Source organism: Lotus japonicus, chromosome 4, assembly GCF_012489685.1.
Source record: "Lotus japonicus ecotype B-129 chromosome 4, LjGifu_v1.2".
Lineage (NCBI taxonomy): Eukaryota > Viridiplantae > Streptophyta > Magnoliopsida > Fabales > Fabaceae > Lotus > Lotus japonicus.
This window is the reverse complement of record NC_080044.1, coordinates 19,545,787-19,566,566: the sequence shown is the minus strand read 5'-3', so window position 1 is coordinate 19,566,566 and position 20,780 is coordinate 19,545,787. Positions and strand designations below refer to the sequence as shown.

General features: G+C 38.1%; 1 protein-coding gene and 1 long non-coding RNA gene across 4 annotated transcripts; both read left to right on the top strand.

Moving 5' to 3' along the window:
- The first annotated feature begins 7,274 nt into the window (after window positions 1-7,274).
- Window positions 7,275-9,394, top strand: LOC130716146 (GDSL esterase/lipase At5g55050-like). The gene is made up of 5 exons (XM_057566349.1): window positions 7,275-7,592; window positions 7,737-7,882; window positions 8,026-8,256; window positions 8,685-8,931; window positions 9,070-9,394. Exons 1-5 carry the CDS (start codon window positions 7,340-7,342, stop codon window positions 9,300-9,302), a joined length of 1,110 nt encoding a protein of 369 aa, XP_057422332.1. The 5' UTR covers window positions 7,275-7,339; the 3' UTR covers window positions 9,303-9,394.
- A 5,293-nt stretch (window positions 9,395-14,687) lies between these two features.
- On the top strand, window positions 14,688-20,780 carry LOC130716147 (uncharacterized). 3 transcript variants are annotated; one of them, XR_009011876.1, is made up of 3 exons: window positions 14,688-16,611; window positions 16,864-20,251; window positions 20,323-20,780. It is a non-coding gene; the product is annotated as an uncharacterized LOC130716147 (long non-coding RNA). The 3 variants fall into 3 exon arrangements; XR_009011877.1 differs by having other exon boundaries at window positions 14,688-18,946; window positions 19,058-20,251; XR_009011875.1 differs by having other exon boundaries at window positions 14,688-20,251.

Here is a 20,780-nt window from a genome sequence, read left to right as displayed (position 1 = left end):
ATAAAGAATGCAAATATTTAAGTTTGCCTTAATAATGGGAGATTGACTTATACTTAGAGCTGTCAATATGGGTTCCAACCCACGGGCCAGCTCGACGGGTTGGCTAAATGAGCCGGGTTGGGTTGGTTAAATTCCAGCTCGAAAAGAACTTGTGTTAGTGCAACCCGGCTCGTTTAACCCGTGGGTTAGACGGGCCAACCAGCGGGTCAAGCGAGCCAACCCGTCGGGTCAGAGTTATTTTTCATTAAAAAATTATTTTATTTCTCTTTAATTCCAGGTTAGTTTTATGGATTAATTTTAGATAGAAAAATGGAAATTTTAATTTCTTTTAATTTGAGTCAATTTTTTATGTTTTATTTATTGTTATTATATTATTTATCTCATTTTAAATGTGACAGTAAAATAAGTGTGTTCTTAAATCCTGTAAGCTAAATTCTTTTTCTATATTTCAAATGTGAGATAAAAATAATTGCGTTGATAAAAAATTTTTGTATGAGTTGATACCAATTTCTATAAGTATTTTTTTGAAAATATTTTTTATAACATTTTAAACAATTTCTAATCCAATTTCACAATTTTTTATATTTATTTCACTCAACCCGCGAGCCAGCCCGCCAACTCGCGAGCTCGTAGCGAGCCGAGTTGGGTTCATATTTTCCTGACTCGTTAAGATCCCGGGTTGACACAACCCAACCCGTTTTTAACCCAACCCATACGGGCTGACCCATATGGGCCGGGCTGGCCTGTATTGACAGCTCTACTTATACTACACTATTTAGAGAGAGACCTAACAAGGAGATATATTGATTTAAAAAATCTATATATATATATGTAAAGCACACTTGTGTTTTTGCATGCAATTAATGTATTAAATACATTAAAAATAAAAAATTTAATAAACTAAAAACTGAAAAAAATTGTATTATAAAAACCTATTCAACTACTTATATTAAATAACAACATTCATAGACTTAAAATTGACTTGAGCTTTGCATTTAACAAATTTAAAAAATCAAAATAAAAAACAAAATAATATTTATTAAAGGCTTAAATACTCTAAGGGTCCCTGAAATTGTGCCCCGAACGAAAATAAGTCCCTGAAATTTTGTTTTCCGATTCCAGATCCCTGAAATTGTTTTTTTAATCAGAATAAGTCCCTGCTCGTGGTTTAAGCCTATCTGGCATATTTTTTGCTGACTCAATATTTACACGTGGCTTTTTCTTTTATTTTTAAATACACATGGGATAAACAAACTATTAAATTTAAATATAAAAAATTATTTACCTAATTAACCTAAATCTAATTAAACCCACTAATCATAAATCCCTAAATTCTCAAATCTAATATAATCAGAACTCAACCTAAGAGAAGGAAAGGAAAGTCGAAGAAGGAGAAAGAGAAGCAGAGGTAGAAGGTGAAGGAAGGGAGCTTCAGGTTTGAGAACCCCTAGCTTCTTCGCGATGGCGGCCGCCAATATGTGCGGTGGTGGCTCGGTGGTGCCACTGGCCCTTTGTCTCCTGTCTCAATCTCTTCTACTTCGCCTTTTTCGTGTTCTAGTTCGATTCTGGGTTTTTGGGGGTGGGGGTTGGTTCTAGATCGATTTCTGGGTCCTGATCTTTCTAGCTTCATAGAGTTGGGTTATCGCAGCTTTTTCTTCTCACTCTCATTGTGGGTTTTGTTACATTGTTGTTGCTGTTGGTGAAGGTTGTGGGTTGGCTGTGGGTTGATTTTCATGTTGTTGTTGGTGTTCATGTTGGTTGTGGATGAAGGGAGAGAGGGGGCTGGTGTTGTTGGATTGTTGGGTTTCTGGATTAGGGGAGATGCAGGGGGAGAGGGAGAAACTAGATTTCTGGGTTTTTGGGGGTGGGGGTTGGTTTTTGGGATTTTGGTGGTTGGGGGTGGGTTGCGATGAGGTTTTTGCAGTGGGGTTGAGGGTGGGGGTGGATGAATGATGAAGATGAAGAGGTTGAAGGTGATGAAGATGATGAAGATGAAAATTAATTCATGATGAAGATGAATAAGAATTACATAGTGAATAATAATTTGTTTTCTTCTGATTTATTTGTTTGGGATTAGGGATTAGGAATTAATTGATTTAGGGTTTAATTTTAAGATTTATTTGTTAATTATAATTGATTAACACATGTGTAACAAAAGAAAATTAAAAAATCCACATGGAAATGATGATTGTGCAAAATAAGAGCCACATAAGCACATAACATGGGTAGGGACTTATTCTGATTAAAAAAACAATTTCAGGGATCCGGAATCGGAAATTTTTTTTTCAGGGACTTATTTTCGTACGGGGCACAATTTCAGGGACCTATAGAGTATTTAAGCCTTTATTAAAAAATAATTTAGATAAAATACTTTTAAAATAAATTTTTTTATCAATATATATCTATCTATATTGTACTTGGGGCTCTTATTTCCCAAAGTAATTATTTATATATATATATATATTTGGTTTTTTCAAAAAAAAAAATCTATCTATATATATATATATATATATATATATTAGTAAAGCTCACTTGAGCTAAGTATTAAGTACAAAGACACATGAGAACCTACATACATTAGTAAAAAAACTTGTGTTTTAATGAGATAGCTTAGTGAGTGAATGAACGGGTAGTGAAAACTTGTGCACTAATGATTTCAGTTTTAAACTTAATAAATATCAAATGTATAAGCAAAAGAGTAACATCCATGTCAAAAGTGTAACATACCACAAAGTTATATCTGCAAATGGTTTTAGCACGGTATCTTAAATTAAATTAAAATCAAATTTAATGTTAATTTTAAACTAATATCAATTTAGTCCAAGAAAAAAAAACTATTAACAATAAAGCATACTTCCACCAAAATTAATCTTGATATGCAATGGTCTTAGTTTGCTGTCCAATTTTCTGCAGGAATATATGTCTATTTTTCTTAAACTCACAAACTCTTAGAATTCCTTAACATAGTAACTCCGAAGAAAAACTAACATTAAATTAAAAATAGTGGCATGATGGCAATACGAGTGTCAAAAACTGAATAAAATTGTTAATGTTAGGAGGCTATTAAATATCTGCATTAAATAAATAAAAAATGAAATATATTATATTGAATCATGCATCTATTATATCTCTATATAAACAAACCAGTGAAATCACTCACAAACTCAAATTATTCATATTTCTTAGACTTCAACTGCTGGTGAGAAAAAAATGACAATTGTCTCTAACTACTTCAACAAGTATGTCATTTTTAATTATTTTATTTAATTTCAAAATTGCTTTTTTAAATTACTCATTCTTATTTCTTTATTGCAGGAGAAAGATCATCAACAACAACAAGAAACACACATTACTTAGTGATATATCCCTGTTGCAGATGATTGGAAAATAAAACTGTGAGTTTCACATATATGGTAATTTACTAAACAATTCTTCTCATTCAATTGAAATCATACAAATATATCATCATTTCTATATTTATATGACACAAATCAGTAACAAAGTGTGAGCCACATAAATTTATATACTTTCACTCCTCAATATTGTCATATTATGGAAAACAAATAGCAACTTAATCATTCAAAGGGAACAAATGACGTCCATTCTGCAGTTAGATAAAATCTATTTTTATGTTCGTGAAAGTGATTTTAAAAGAACTTCTATACCACCTGCAATGGTAAACAACCACATCAATCTTGATAAAAAAAATTAGCACAACTGATAACATCACTGCCATGACTAAATCAATTTTAGAAAAAAAAAATAGTAGACTACCACGTTCATTTCAATACTAATCTAATTAAGTAATTAAATTTCTTTTATATAAAAATAAAACTACTCTCATTTCAATCTTAATAGAAGTCTACCTATTTTTTCTTCCGATGAAGCAAAAAAAAAGAAATCTACCTGTTTGATCCTTTTTTCCCTTATTAGAGAAAGAAAGTGTGAGAATATCATAACTAAATTATATTTAATTATACATATATTCTAAATCTTCTTCTAAATAATAGCTTTCTTACCTTTCTGCAAATTTAAATATTACAATTAAAAAATACAAATTAACAACGAACCCGTGCAACGCACGGGTTTAATTTCTAGTTAAGAGTAAATCATCATTTTTTTTAGCAGAAACTAAAATTTCATTAATAATTAACGAACAATCTAATAGAAGTTGAAATACATCAATTCTCGCCTATAACAGCCCATAGGACCTCTCCTTATGGCACCTTTGCTTGACCAGATCATTTGCAAATACATTAGTCTCCCTAAACACATGACCATGACAAATCTCAATACAGTTTACATCCTTACACAATCTATCAATTATATTAAGCGAATTGGCCAACTTTCATAGTCTATTTGAAGGATGATTTCGCTAATCCAACAAGTTTTTGCCCCTAAATGATGAAAAATGCCATCAATGTAATTCTTTTATAAATATCAATTTATTTCATTTATCACAATGTGGTTTTAGTTTTCCGTGACTAAAATGAACGATTCAATATATTTCATAACCAAGATGCTAGTTTACTTTACTCTAAACTCACAAAATCAAATAGTTGTTTGATGTTGAAACCAAAATAGTTGTTTGATGCTGATTAAACAAGATCCAAGATTGGAGAAGCCTGCAGCCCAATATAAAGTAATGGAATTTCCAACAATGGCCGGAGCCATCGGAAAATTTTATGATAATACCAATGCTGCTAAAACAAAAACAAAGCATGGCTTTGACCAAAAGAAGACAAAAAAGGATGGCTAGAAATTAAAAAACCAAGTTTCGTGATGAAAAGCAATATACCATCATATACTCTTCCTTCCAATTAAACGTAGCAATTCTTAAATCAATATTTTATGTCTACTGTTTTTTGGAAGGTGGAAAAAAAATGACTTTACCACTTATTAGTTTACAAATAGTTTTAGACTATAGTTGTGTGGGTGGTTGAGAAATCAAACGTTATGATTCTCTAATCAAGCGATTACTCGACGAAGGAACTCTATTTTTTAATGTAGGTTTTTAAGATCGACACTTCAAAAACTTGTAGTAGTCGTTATTGAGAACTTGTGAACGAAATAATGCTACTAAACTAAGGGAACGACTAAAATTGATGAATAAAAGACTTAAACAACTGGAAATAAACGATTAAAAGATGAATAAACAAAGTGCAGGAACGTAAATGACTGAACGGTTGTACACAAAGTAAAATGTTGAAAGTAAATGACAAACCGAAATGCATAAAATTTGTAGTTTTGATTGATTTTTGAGTTGTTTTCCTACAAATGAGTCTCATACGGCTATTTATAGAGGCAAATCTCACATGATTACAACAGCTATTTGCCTTCAATAAAGTCTATAATGTTCTCTAGACACTAAGCACACGTATAAAAACATTTAGAACCATGACATCTTATCACATCCTTTAGAGACCACCACATCGGCTAGTGGGTTTTCCTTCCCAAGTTGATCATGAAGCTCCTATATTTATGGCAAGTGGATCCATTCTAACTTTCTCTTCAAGTTTCGGATGAAATATATCATTTAAAGGTTATTTAATTATAGTAAAATTCATAATATCTATGCAAAATATTCTTTCCTTACAAGTAGGGATTTGTTATTATCAATAAAAACTGCATTATCTCTTCTAGCACATGATTTATAAGGATTTTTGATCAAGAGTAATGAATTTAGGTTAACAACCTTCGACATTTCAAGGCCCAAATCAGCTAACGAATGATTAGCAACCGACCCATTGGCTAACGATTGATTGATTGTCAATCTGTCGGCTAACGACTGGTTAACAATCGATCAATCGGCTAATGGCACATTGATAGTCAATCCATCGACTAACGACTGATTGACAACAAATTCGTCAGCCAACAACTATTTATCAGTCAATCAATCAACTAATAACTGGCCCAATTAGCACTTTGTAACTTAGCTAACTAAAATCAATTATCATATTCAGGCATTCGAAATAAGCTAATCAACAACCGGCACAACTAGCCGAATTTTCCCTATTTTTGGGTGCCAACAACCTTCTTTTAAAAGAAATTCATCTCCTTACACAATAGAAATCCGAAATTGTATTAACAAATTTTAGCTTAGGCGTCCATCACCACTAAATTGATTTTTCCATGATTAATCTACAACAAAAATGATCTGTGTACACCAAAATAGTGATACACACAAAAAACTAGCAATGTGGCTGTTTTCAACCATTACAAATAGTGTTCATCATTATTCTAATGTGAACATGAATGAGCGTTGAATCTACAAATTCTTCATGCAAATTAAATAATTAAAACAAACTGCAAAACATCATTTTGACATCTATTTAAGAAATATTTGCAGTCTGAATAAACAAACGAATATGTACCTGCATATGTAGAGGCACAAAATTTACATTAATATATGCTTTGGAATATTATGCTCTGATGACTGATCCGTTGTTGTTGATTATGGGATAATGCTTTGTTCACATTTCCCTATAAATGGAGAAGAAGTAAAAAGTAGAAAGAGATAGTTTCAAAAAAAAAAAAGTAGAAAGAGATAGAAAAAAAAAAGTGTTTGCTATGAACCTTAAGTCAGATTAAAGTGTGGTACCTTAAATGAGTTGGTTCGATAATAAAGACTCATGTGCCGGAAAATATTTTGGTTTTGTTCTATCTTAGTAATGCATCATTCCATTCTTAGGGACATGGGATTTACGGGTTGTGTTTTCTGAGTTTTGTTCATCCATCAACCATAGTCATTTTTCACACATCTCCATCATCATCATTTGTTTCCTCCACTCGTTCATTTTTCATTAAAAAATGAATTTCATTAGATAAAGTTAATTGATAAATAAAGTATAATCTAAATATGTAGTATTTACCTTGAATAACATGATAATAATCTATTATATTACTTGATACGGGTAGTACACGCACCCAAAAAAAATTCAGGGTATATACCATAATTTACTTACTAAGGTAATAGATGTAATTGACAATCACTTAGTTGAAAGAGAAGATAGAAATAGATAGAAAATGTAGTAGAAATGAAGAGTAGGTTTGAATGAATCTAAACGGCTGATTACGACAAGAGCATGAAGATGCGGTAACTGGTCGGCCATGTCGATGTTTCTGTTTCTAAATTTTTATAATCTTGTAATTGTTTTTATTAGACTATGATCACCACATAATATTTAAGTATAACTCCTTGGTTATTTTCGAGGTTTCCAAGGTTTATATAAACCAATGACTTTCTCATAAGATATCAAACATTAGAAATTGAACTCTTGTGTGAGAATTGAGATTCTCACGCCAGGGTCAAATTAAGCCAAAACGAAAAGTTTCTATTATGGCAACTAACTATGCTTCAGTCTTTTTCTTTCTTGTGTTCTCTGTGGCCACGCTTGAAATGCACGTAGCACATAACATTGAGGCACCTCCAACATTATTCATATTTGGAGACTCAACTGTTGATGTTGGAACCAACAATTTCCTTAATAATTCTGGAGCAAAGGCCAATGTTCCCTATTATGGTATTGATTTTTATAATTCAATCCCCACCGGAAGGTTCAGCAATGGCTTTAACACTGCTGACCAAATTGGTAAACACATTGAATTTGAACAAAGAATTTTAATTTCATATAAAATATGCTATGAAATTAATTGTAAAATTTATATGGTTTCTATTCATTAATTAATTAAATTTTCTTGCATTGTTCTTCTTGTGTGGAAATTAATTAAACTAGCGAGGCAATTCGGTTATCGCACGAGTCCACCGCCATTTTTGGCTTTGGAGAAATTTCCATACAGTTTCAAGCAGAGCATTCTTGGGGGTGTAAATTTTGCTTCAGCCGGATCAGGAATTCGCAGAGAAACAGGGCAAAAACAATGGGTAATTAGTAGTAATTTTTCTTCCCTTATAATATAATGTTGAATACCATGATAAAAGGTATTTTGCTTATAAAAAAGTATAGTGTGTGTAAAGTTAATTAAACAGCTAAATTAGGATGTAATCTTTGATTTTAATCTATGCAGGGAGAAGTGGTTTATCTTGGAAAGCAGGTGGAACAATTTGCATTGGTCCGTTGCAACATCAGTGAGATATTAGGGCCAGCAAAAGCTGCTAGTTTTGTATCCAAGGCTTTGTTTATCTTTAGCGTTGGTAGCAACGACCTCTTTGACTTTGCAAGTAACGATAGTGACATTCATTTGGGCAAGGAACAATATTTGCGTCTTCTACAACTCAACTATGGCTTCTATATAAGGGTATGTAAACTTCATATTTAAAAATTCAAAAATATTGGTGATCATCCCAATTCAATTCGCCAGAGAATCACGACACCTGCAGTTTATAGCGGTTTTTAACCTTCACAAATTGTTACTTTTAAAATTTCGACTCTTTAATTTTCAAGTGATCGATTGTTTTCTTCTTGTTAAAAAAAGTTAAAAGTCAGGTCTTAAGAGAACAAATTTAAATAAATTCACAATTTATTTTACACTGTACGTACATGTACTTAATTTCAATTTTAGCAATTGATTTTTAGGACAGTTCTATGGTCAACAATGATGAAAACTGATTCACCCATGAACCATGCTTTTACTATTAGTATTTGTCATTCGGTACATGTTAAGAGAAAACGGTAGATAAAGTATGGAATATTTATTTATTGGGACTATATATTTGCAAACTGCAGAAACTATATGACTTAGGGGCTCGAAAATTTGGCATCCTAAGCGTTTCAACCATAGGGTGTTGTCCTGCCATAACCTTTGCCAACGGAGGGAACTGTGTGAAACCATTGAATGACTTCGCTGTCGCGTTCTACAGTGGAACTCGAACTCTTTTGCAAAAGTTGAGTTCAGAGTTGAAAGATTTTGAGTACTCACTCGCCGACACTTTCTCAATGACGACAACATTGTTGAAAGACCCATCATCCTTTGGTAAGCATCATATAATGATCTAGCGTGTGTTTAGATATCGTTTGAGTGCAACATGAATGAAGTTTTACTTAAATTAAGTACATTGAAGTGTTTACTAACGTCCCGTTTACATTAACATTTGTTTGCAATATATTGCAGGGTTGAACGAAACAAAGTCTGCGTGTTGCGGAATTGGAAGGTTCAACGGAGAGGGTCCATGCTTAAAAGGCTTAAACGCCACACTCTGCGCGAATCGTACCGATTACTTGTTTTGGGATTGGTTTCATCCAACGGAAAGTGCTTCGGAGTTGGCAGCAAAGATTGTGTTTGGGGGAGGGCCTGAGTTTGTGTTTCCCGTGAACTTCAGACAATTAGTTGGTTCAAAATATTAACATGTCTAATTAGGGGATGATGTTTCGATTACATGAAAATTAAATAAAAATAATTACCTAGGCATCTCTAAATATTTGCCATAGGATTTTAATTATGTGCAGAATAATTCATGAATAAAATGATCGATGGGGCAATTTTGTCTTATTTGTTCGGTGGTAATAAGATTTCATATATATTTGTCATTGGCATCAGTACTTAATTTAAAGTCAACTTTTGTAATTTTGCACACAATAATAACATTGCAGTTCCTTGTTTCAGCTATTTGTATTCTATTTATAACATTTGAATTCAGAAGTGCGAAATGTAGCGTTGCTAACTCATCTTGGCTCCGTGACTCATTAAATTTGTAGAGCCACAATGACAGTTACCCAACCCCATAATTTTGCCATCTACATCTGCTCTACCAAACAAATATGCTCTCTCTTCCTCTCCTTTGTTCCCATATTTCCAGAAAGGAGCATAACACCCAACTATTAATTTGCAGCGAGAGGTCAGTGAATGTCAGCTTACAAAATAAACCAGAGCTAAAAATTATGGATAAACATATAATGTATACCTGATATATGTCCCCTAATCGAGTGTATATGCATATAGTTGAAAGTTGTAACAAATCTGGATAGAATCAAGTATATATAGTGATATCATAACACTACAAATATTTTTAGTAATTAGTGATTTTATCCCAATTGGTAATCCTTATTCTCACAATGCGTAAGACCCCATCAAAATTGGATCAAAGTATGGCCTGTCATTTTATTCAGTAACAATTGCCTCCGGTCCAAATATCCTTGACATTATGATGTTTGGAATGTTAAGATCCTAGCAATATATAGTTCTCTGGCCTGAAGCAATGTAATGTTTGGTCTGCTTCTTTTGGTATATATACAGGGGCGTATTTAGGGAGGGGCTGACATGGGCCATCGCCCCCGACAATTTTGAAATCTTCACCAACTGCAGGTATTTTTATATAGAAAATGTTATAATATTTTGTGATGTTCATCAAGTTGAATTTCCTAATATGAAAGCCCCTTATTTTATGGGTAATGGTCGTCATAAGAAATAAGATAGAGATATGGAACATCATTATAGAATATATGTGTTTTATTCTGCAATTGATTTGCAACTATATGAATTAAATAGAAGATTTAATGTAGAGGCAGTGAAACTTCTCACACGTAGTTCAGCTTTAGATCCTAAGGAAAATTTTAAATCATTTGATAATGAGAAAATCCGTAAGTGTTCCGGCCAAGAACAGAGAAAGGAGGTATAGTACCTAGAGTGAGAGGATTGCAATGAGAGAATCTAGAGAGAGAGAGCGTGTAACTGTTTAGAAAGAGAGTGTAACTGAATCTTGAGTTTGTTATTCATGAAATGAGCTAAGAGTCCCCTACAATTGGTAACCGCCCCCTATTTATAGGCTAGGGGTTGGGCCTGGCGTGTCTAACTGTCCTTAGTGGGCCGATTGGGCCTCTCGGAAGAGGCCCAAACCCCTAGCTTGTGCGTCGCCTTGGGGCGAGCATTCTTGGACGAGGGCCTCTGGGGGTTTCGCCCAGTCCACAAGACACTGAGCTCGAAGCATGAGAGCTAAGAGTGTCTTTAAAACAAAGGCGACAAGCATAAGAAAAACTAACTAATGTCAAGGCTAGTGATCAAGATAGGTCGCCAACATGGCGTAGTAAACAAAGCTAAAGCTAGATTTTGACTTGCTCGACAGATGTCTCTGAGTCCCCAAGTCCACAAGGGGGATTATGGCGACAGCACTTGACTCGCTCGCCCAGCAGCAGCCGCGACCGCCGTGAATCATGGTGGCTTGACGTGTGTAGGCCGCGTGTAATATGCTGAGGAAATCCAAAGGTCAGCAAATCTGCTGAATCTCAACCGCTGTCCTCGAGCCTCCTCCGCATCGGGTGCTTGTTTGCCCAAGTGGCCCAGCGTTCATAACACTTTGCTGGGGTTGCTGAACTCCGCCAAGAGGTGGAGAAACTCCGCTCTGACAACCTCTGTGCCAACGAGACTTGCTCTAAACTGACCAACCAACTGGTGGCCCAAGAGAGCAAAACGAAGAAGATGCTTGATAAGCTCACAAAGGTGAAGTTGGAGCTGATCACGGCCAATGAGAAGGAAGAGAAGCTTGAGATCCGCATCAAGGAACTGCAGCGAGACCTTGACCTCAAAGGAAGCATTGTTGCTTCCCAAGAGGAAACTCTTGCCGCCAAAGACAAAGAAATCGCCTCCTTGCGTGGCGAGTTGGCGAGCAAGGGTAAGGCACTAGCTGAAGCCAAGTTGGACCTAGCGTCCAAAGGTAAACTCGCGGCTGAGGTGGATGCTCGGACCGAGGCCCTTAAGAAGAAGATGAGGGAAGAAGCTGCCCAGGCGGCGGCCAAAGAGCGCGTGTGCGGCTTCCTCCTCGCCAAAGCTCAAGTTAAGCTCCTTCATCCTTCCGCCAACCTTGATCCTATGGGAATTTTCAAGAAGGTTATCCCAACTGGGCTGGAAGGTCCGGAGGATCCACCAGAAGCTGCCAACGTTGACCTGGAGGACGCTTCGGAATAGAAAAAAGGGATATAGTGTTAACCGTTTTTTGATAATTGTAATGCAAGTACTGCTTTTGCCCACTAGGCATGGACAATGTATTTTTCAAGCCAAATTAATTAGTTTGGTTTTGTTTTAAACTTATTTTTGATGTTCCTTCCAAAAAAATTTGATGTCCCTTCGTGCTCCATTTTCAGATCTGAATTACGTCTGACGACATTGGTGGTGTGCAAGGTTTAACTTGGACTTTTGCTCAGTTTTTGAACTGAGGCTTTGTTCACACGCTTTTCCCGTAAGATCAGGTGTGGCCTTGCCAATTTTTCCTGGCGAGGACTTATGGTGGCTTGGGTCCCAATGGCCATGTGGGTTGCCCAAGGCTTAGCCTAGTTAGAAATGCTCGCCCATATTTCGGGGAGGCTTTTTGGATAAGAAGCTTATCCGCACACGTCGTCAATGGGTGAGGACGAGCAGCATCGGGTTTTCCGGAGCGATCCCCAGACATCAAAGTCGTGTTGGGATCGCCACCTTCAGGGAATTTTTCCCACCTAGCACTTGCCGCAATTCAGTTTGATTGAAATCGCTGGATACAATTTTTGTATTTTCAATCAGACGTTATAGTCAACAGACTCCCGAGATAGAGAACAAGAACGTGTCTTTGTTTTTACAGTTTAGACGTTTTAGCCAACAAACTCCCGAGATGGAGAACAAGAGCATGTCTTTGTTTTTGTCCTAATTTTTTGCTCCTTCCCGCCATGCCATTGCTCCTGCTCTACGCTTGCTCTGACTTCCCAGTAGTCGTCCCTTCTGATTAGAGTACTACGCCGAACACCTCATCCTACACCCTCGACGTACTCGCCACCTATTCTTCGCTCTTGTAAGGCCGATCGCTCCGTTCGGCCACCTTGTGGTAGAATGGGCTCTTGCCTAGCTTGTTCCCTCGCTTGACGTACCGGACTGCCTTTGAAGGTTTAAAATTCGCGGCCCCCACCGGTTTCCAACACTCCACCTTCCCTTTTCCTTTGTTCCTGCGGCGACGCGCTTGGCACCTTTCCTCTTCAGTCTTCGGCTCGCCCCAGGATTGATCAACTTTTCCCAATTTGCTTTGCCCAGCGCTCCTCAGCATGAGAATCAGTAAATTGCCAATCTTTCCCTGACCTGCCATTTGGTCTTTCCTGATTTCGGTTCCTTCTTGGTCCCCCATACCTTTCACTGATCCACCGTCCCTGTCTTCTCGCGCCGCTCTGACCCTGGCCCTAGACGCTCCGTTGATCCTGATCGCCTTCCAAAATCTCAATCTCGTGACATATATGCACAGCGCCATCTCCCTTCTTCCCATACAAGCTCAGGCGGTTGTTGTAACATTCCCTCGCCCGCCGTTGATCTATCGCGATCTTTCCTACCTTTCTGCAGGTTAGCGGGTATTTCACCGCCAGGTGGGCAGTTGATATCACTGCGCAGAGGCGGTTCAGCGTTCCGACCAATGATGACATTGTACGACGCACTACATGCAAAACCAAATACCTTACGCGCAAGAGCTCTGCGTTCTCATCAACGCCAAAAACTGTGTCCAAATCCAAGTAGTCGCGTACCCAAACCTGTTTCTCCGAAAAGCCTACCAAAGTCCCGGAATATGGCATCACGTCTTGATCTGTTAACCCCAATTTATCAAATGTGTCGTCATAGATGATATCCGCATAACTACCCTGATCTATTAACCCCAATTTATCAAATTCGTCGCCATCAGGTTTGGCCCAGTGTTGTTGAAGGATTGTTTCCGGAAGCTGTTCATGTTATTAGTTCAGAAGAATTTGACTGTTATTGAGATGGGGTTTGGGAACAGGGTAGGAAGACGTGGTGTTTTCAGTGGAGGAGGCCTTTGAGTATGCGAGAGGGAGTTATGTTTGAGGAATTGCGTCAAGTAGTTGATACTGGTGTGTTAGTAGAAGGATTGAGTGACTCTTTCATATGGACAGCAGAACCAGCTGGGTGTTACATTGTGTAATCTGCATATAGATTGCTTCGAGAGCCTTTTCTTGGGACCGTGGATCCTGTGTTTGATTTGGTTGGCAGCGGCTCCGTCGAATGTGTGCGGGTTGGCGTGGAAAATGGTGCTGGATCGTTTGTAGTCGAAAGCTAATTTACGGAAGAGGAATGTCATTCATACAGCTATTGAGGGATTATGTTCTCTTTGTGTACAAGAGGAAGAGACTACATCGCATTTGCTCCTTACGTGCCCGGTGGTAGCCAAGGTGTGGGAGAGGTGTTATAGGTGGCTTGGGGTTTCCGCTGTATTTCCAGGAGACTCCATCAGACATTTGCAGCATCATTTTAATTTGCAGTTAAGTTCAAAGAAGAATCAGTTATATAGGGTGATTTGGTTTACGGTTGTAGGGTCATTTTGGGGGAGGAGAAATTCAGTCATCTTTTAGGGAGGAAGTTGGAATGAAGATGAGGTGTTTGATGGCATCCAGATGAAGGTGTGGTTCTGGTTAAATGGGAGGGTGAGTGGTTATCAAACCCGATTTTTTGTAGGGTTGAGCATGGACTCGAGCCCGACCCAAAACCGAAGTACTCAGAAGCTTAAAACTAAAATGGGTCGGTCCTGGCGGGTCATCGGGTTTAAAAAGGGAACAAAATGGGTTGAAATGGTTACAGTTGGGCGGGTGCGGGTTTGGAAAATTTTCCCCGTCGGTGCCCGAACCTGCCCGACCTCATAATTTAATACATAAAAAATTTGAACATAGACTTGCCTGCTACTTACGTCAGTCCCCAGTAAAGCCTATGTCTATGGCATAATTACTAACCTATACATCTATCACTCAGGTACTATCTATAATTTATTCACTTTAATTATTCCCTATTTCCTAAGCCTACAGTTGAGCATTAGTGCACCACTTCATCTAATTTGATCATTGATTTCAAAATTGCAGACTTGGGAAAGGTAAAGCCAAAGGCCACCTAGTCAAGTCTCTCTCTTTCCCATTATTTCTCCATGGATGCCTTTGAGATTCAATTAAATAAGTGAAATTAAGGCCCAACCGTTCTTTCTTCATCTACGCCGCTACTGCTACTCCTCCTTTCTCCGCCGTTGCTTTCCTCGCCGGTGCGGATTGACGAGACGATGAATATTCGCGGCTTCTCCTCTTCGTTCCGCTAGCTCTTTGTTTCCTTGGATCTGGCTCCTTGATGCTTCAACTTGCAGTTTCATGTTCTTCCACTGTGGCTCTCTTCCGATCGCGACTACGCCCCACTCTTGTCTTGGATCAACGGTTTGATCGTTCATCTTCTTCGAATAGACCTATCAAGATGCAAACTTTTTTTTTCTTTGGAGGTGATTAGGAACAATGGATGTGTTGAATCTAGGTTCTTCTTGTTTCCGATGGGTTTTCTTGTTCAGTTAACTGCTTTATGTAATGTTTTTGTTCAAGAATTTTGTTTTACTGAACATCTTCTGGGATCTGGTTGAGGTTGCTCTTCTCTCTTTTTTTCTTGCTCCTCTGCTTAGTGACGGCTAGAATCGCCCTTAACCGCCTGTACAACCTGCCACCGCCATTACCCGGACCCGACAAAACCGTTCTAGTTCATGGTCGACATCGGGTGAAGCTTTGAACATGTTGGTTTGGGCAAAATGAGCCCGAAACCGACCAAACCCACCCGATGCTCACCCCTAATTTTTTTTTTTGCAATCGGTGGGTTGATTGAAAGTTTATCGGCTGTGGGAGGTGCAGAGCTGTGTTTGGCCATTATTTGTGAGGTTATTGGTGTTTTGGGGTCGTGGAGTGTAGCAGCGGTGGGGGATTGGGCGGTGGGTGTGTTGGTTATGGGTGAGGACCTTGATATAGCTGGTTCTGGGTGAAAGCGTGGTAGTGTTGTGTGTGCTTATGCTGCACTGCATCATACTCTGTTGTTAAAGTTTCCTCTTTGTTTTGTTTGCTGTTTTTGGACTTTGTTTCCTTTTCCTTTGTACTATCTTTTAGCATTTCTTGTGCCGTTTATTATATATATTATAATAATGAAGCATATAATGAAAATCAATTAAAATAATTCTATAACAATTAAAACCAAAAACGTAACTCAAATAGAAACCTTAAAATAAAAACTCACAAAAATGCAAATTTTTGGAGTTTACCTAATAGAAGAGAGAACTTTTCTCACTTCCACTAATCCTCCTCAAAAACCAATTGCATAATTTAAAGCTTCTTCAACACATATATGAGCCTTGAGAAAAGAATGTTAGCACAATAGCAGTGATAACACAATATTAAAACAAAGATAAGCCATTGAAATGATAGACAAATATTGAGTTATTTATGCTCGGGGTCCCTAAACTATGGTCGGAAATCGGGATACGTCCCTAAACAAAATTTTCTTTGGTTGCCATCCTTTAACTTAATTAACAGGTCGGGTCTCATCCCTTTACCGGTTGGGGTGCTCACATGGCACAGGTAAGTGCTGACATGTAGGTTGTAATTGTTTTTTTTATTTTCTTTCCCACCTAACTTAATTAATTTAATTTTTCTTATTTCTCCCGCTAATTTACATTGCAGAAATGCTTTTCATCCTCATTCTAACTAAACCTAAATTGGTAACCTTCATTCCTCTCTTGCTTTCTCCGCCGACTGCATCCTTTCTCCGCCGACTGCTTCCTTTCTCTGTCGGCGCCTTCCATTCTCCGTCGTCGTCGTCTTCATCGTGCTCGGCGTTTGGTGTGACGTCGCCTTCATCGTTCGACCCTCGTACGTTGGAACCCAAAATCGTGAACACCTAAGACAAGAGGTAGGTACCGTTTGTTGTGTTCTTTACCCTTTGTGAACGTGAAAAACGAAAAACTTGGCTGTATTTTGGGGATTTTGTTGGTGGGGACCAAAAACATTTGATTAGTCGCGATTTTAGGCTTTATTTTGTTCGATTCTTCTGGGTGGGGACCAAATTTGAGGTTGCATGTACCATTTTGTGAGTGGGGACCAAATTTATGGTTTATTTTGTGATTGTGACCTAATTTGGGGTTTATTTCTTTTTGTTTTGCAGCTAAATCATGACTTTCACATTGGTTGTTCATCATAGAGGGGAATTTGTGCTTGCCCCTCGGGCTGAGTACGTGAATGATGTGGTTCATGCATTTCCTGGATTGGACATCGATCATTGGTCTTACTGGGAATTGTTGGACGTTGTGAAGGGGCTTGAATATATTGGGATGTTTGAAATGTGGTGGAAATAAAATGAGAATGATTTCCGTACTGGAATGAAAAGGATTGCAAGTGATTCTCAAGCCAAAGAGCTTGCTTCATATGCTGAAAAGTTTTGTGTGAAGTTTCTGTCTACATCAAGCATGAGGTTATTGTTGATGCCTCAGTTGTGGAGGAGGTTCTTCCCATTGATGCTGCTCCGGTGGAACCAAATGAGCCTCATGATTCTTCCAATGTTGGTGTTCAAGTGGGTTCTAGTGTTGATGTGCCTAAGACTGCTTCTGCCAATGTTGTGCCTGAGATGGGTTCTGGTGCTGAGGTGCAAGCTAATGTTCATCATGCCACTGCTTTGCCTAAGTCTCATGGCTATAAAGTAAAGCATGTTGCTGCAAAAGAGAAGAATGCTGCTGGATTGAAGTCATCTGTTGATCACTAATCTGGGAAAAGGAAGAACATTGCTACTGGTGTGAAGCAATCTATAGTGTTTGCTTCTGGGAAAGGGAAGACCATTTCCACCAAAGAACTGAGTAATAACGGGAAGAAAGTACGTGATGTGGGGGAAAGGGAAGAGCATTACCACTGAAGAGCTGAGTAATAAGGGGAAGAAAGTAAGTGATGTGGGGAAAGGGAAGAAGATTGCCACTGAAGAACAATCTGGGAAAGGGAAGAAAGCAAGTGATGTGAGGAAAGACAGTAAGAGTGTGAAAGACACATTCTAGAAAGGCAAGGAAAGTTGGTGGAGTAAGGAGGAGTTCAAGGATAAGGAGTAGTGTTGTGAGAAACACAAGTGATGTTAAGAGAAATTAGGAGACTGTTATAATTGAAGACATCAGCAGTGATGAGCCATGCAAGGGAGTCCACTTCGATGATAGTGAGGTGGAGAGGGATCTTGGCATAGATGATGGGTTTAACATGCCTGAGTGGGATGATGTTCTTCACAATATGTTTCAAACCAGTTTTGGTATCAATGTTGATATGCTTCATCCTAAGGGAATCAACATAGAGGAACATGATTTGGAAGATGAATACAGTTCTGATCAGCTTGATAGTGCATCTGAGGATGAGTCTGAGAATGATGAAGACCCTAAACCAAAGAATTGTGTGTTTCGAGGGGAAGACATGTGCAAGGAATTCAAGTTCAAGGTTGGAAGGGAGTTTATTTCCCTAAAGCAGTTTAAGGATGCAGTGTTGTATCATTCTGTTTTAAATGGTAGGAAAGTTACATTTCCAAAGAATGACAAGATTAGAGTAAAGGTGGAATGTACCAGGAACTGCTCGTTTAAGATGTTCTGGAGTAAAGTGGGAGGCAAGGAAACTTTTAAGACCAAAACCATATGTCCTAAACACACTTGTGGGAGGGTTTATAACAACAAGAATGAAACTTCTGCATGGATTGCAAAGGTGGTTGCATGGAAGTTTCAGAGTCATGGAGATATTAAAGTTTCTGAGGTTATGACTAATTTACAACAGGAGAACTCAGTTGGTGTTACTCATTGGAGGGCATGGAAGGGAAGAGTGATAGCTAAGGAGATTGTTGAGGGTGAGGCAGCCAAATAATACACAATGTTATGGGCATATAGTGCTGAATTGAGAAGGGCTAATGCAAGGAACACATGCAAAATTAATGTGTATAAGCCTTCATTACTGGTACAGCCTAGATTTGATAAGTTCTACATGTGTTTAGATGCATGTAAGAAGGGGTTTACAATATGTAGACATTTTATTGGTGTGGATGACTGTCATTTGAAAACTAAGTATGGTGGCTGCTTGTTGATAGCTATAGGGAGGGATCCTAATGATCAATATTCCCCTTAGCCTTTGGTGCAGTAGAGAGTGAGACAAAGGACAGCTGAGGGTGGTTCTTGGATCTTCTCCTGAGGAATATTGGACAAAATAGGTGGGTCTTTATATATGACCAGCAAAAGGTATGTCCTTATATCACCCTTTGTTGATTGTGTTACAAATAGCCTATTAGGGTAATGATTAAATTACATGTTTTAATGATGCATTGCATGGCCTCATTCCCACATTTGAAGAGATGATGCTTGGTGAACACATATTCTGTGTAAGGCACTTGTATGCAAACTTCAAGAAGAAGTTTAGTGGAGGGGCTGTAATCAGAGATCTCATGATGGGTGCTGCAAAAGCAACATATGAGAGAGCTTGGGTTGCTAAAATGGATCAACTCAAGGCGCTTAATGAGCCTGCTTACAACTGGTTGATTGCAATTCCAAAGAAAATGTGGTGTAAGCATGCAATGAATTTCTACCCAAGATGTGATGTCATTATCAACAATCTATCTGAGTCATTCAACAGCACAATATTGGTAGCTAGAGATAAGCCAATATTAACAATGTTTGAGTGGATAAAGACTTATCTGATGACTAGGTTTGCTGTGTTGAATGAAAAGATGATAAAGTGGAAAGGAGATGTATGCCCAAAGCCTAGAATAAGGATGGACAGGGAGATCAAGGCTGCTGGTGATTGGATTTCTAGATGGACTGGTCAAGGAATGTTTGAAGTGCAACATATGGAGGGTGGTGATGGATTTGTGGTTGACTTGAATAGGAATAAATGTACCTGCAATTTATGGGAGCTTGTAGAGATTCCTTGCAGGCATGCATTGGCGGGAGTGCACTATAGAGGGAATGACCCTGAGGACTATGTCCACCAGTGCTATAAGAGAGATGCTTATAAGCTCTGATATGGCCAGTCAGTCTCATCAATTAATGGAATCAACCAATGGGAACCCTGTCCTGAAACTTTGGAGTTGCTTCCACCAGAATATAAAAGGGGACCTGGGAGGCCAAAGAAGCTCAGAAGGATAGATCCAATTGTTGAGGATGGTGAAACAACAAGGGTGAGCAGAGCCAACACAAGGATGAAATTCTCAAGGTGAAATGAATATGACCATAATGTGAGGACCTGCAAGATGCCTCCACCACAATCAACAACTTAGATTGTGATAATTTTGTAATGTTTTACCCTTGTTTTAATGTTGTTGAAGCTTATGTAATGAAGAATCAAAGTTTGGACTTATCATCTGTATACAGGGTGAAGGATCGGGCACCCAAGCTGCAGCTGGAGAAGGATCTGGCACACAAACACAACCTGCATCTTGATCTGCAGTTCAAGCATAAACTGGATCTAGCACCCAAGCTGAACCTGCATCTGGATCTGCAGCTCAAACACAAACTAGATCTAGCACCAAAGCACCCAAGGCTAAGAATGTGAGTTAAAGGCTTATCATTGTTTTTTGATTCAGTTACACGGTTTTCTTACCTATCTATTCAATTTGCAGCCTAAGAAGGCAAGGGCACCACAAACTCAACCTGCAAAAAGAGGAAGGCCAAGGAAAACCCCAGTTAAAGCTGTTGCTGGTCAAGGTTGAGGGAATCAGAGGTCAAGGCCAACCCAAGTTGCTGGTGGGATTGTGATTGACAGCCAACACAATTGAAGACAATTGAGGACTAGTTAATGGATTAGGGTTTTTTGGAATGTTTATTCTGATGGTAGTGGGTGGAGACATGTTGCACATGGGAGGCATATTTTGGTTCAAGTGAAACAATGGCACTTGCTACTTTTTGGTGACAATTTATGTGAACTTGGTGACTATTTTATTTGTCCTTTATGTTGAATGCACTTTGTTTGGTGACAATTTATGTAAACTTGGTGTGTTGAAAGTGCCTAATGCACTTTATTCAAGTTGTCATCTTCCCATTATTTTTATATGGTTATATTTATTGGGGTTTTCTTGTT

Coding starts and splice junctions, on each gene's coding strand:
- LOC130716146 (XM_057566349.1), top strand. CDS start 7,340: ATGGCAACTAACTATGCTTCAGTCTTTTTCTTTCTTGTGTTCTCTGTG. Junction 7,883..8,025: donor AAACAGGGCAAAAACAATGG/GTAATTAGTAGT, acceptor TAATCTATGCAG/GGAGAAGTGGTTTATCTTGG. Junction 8,257..8,684: donor ACTATGGCTTCTATATAAGG/GTATGTAAACTT, acceptor TGCAAACTGCAG/AAACTATATGACTTAGGGGC.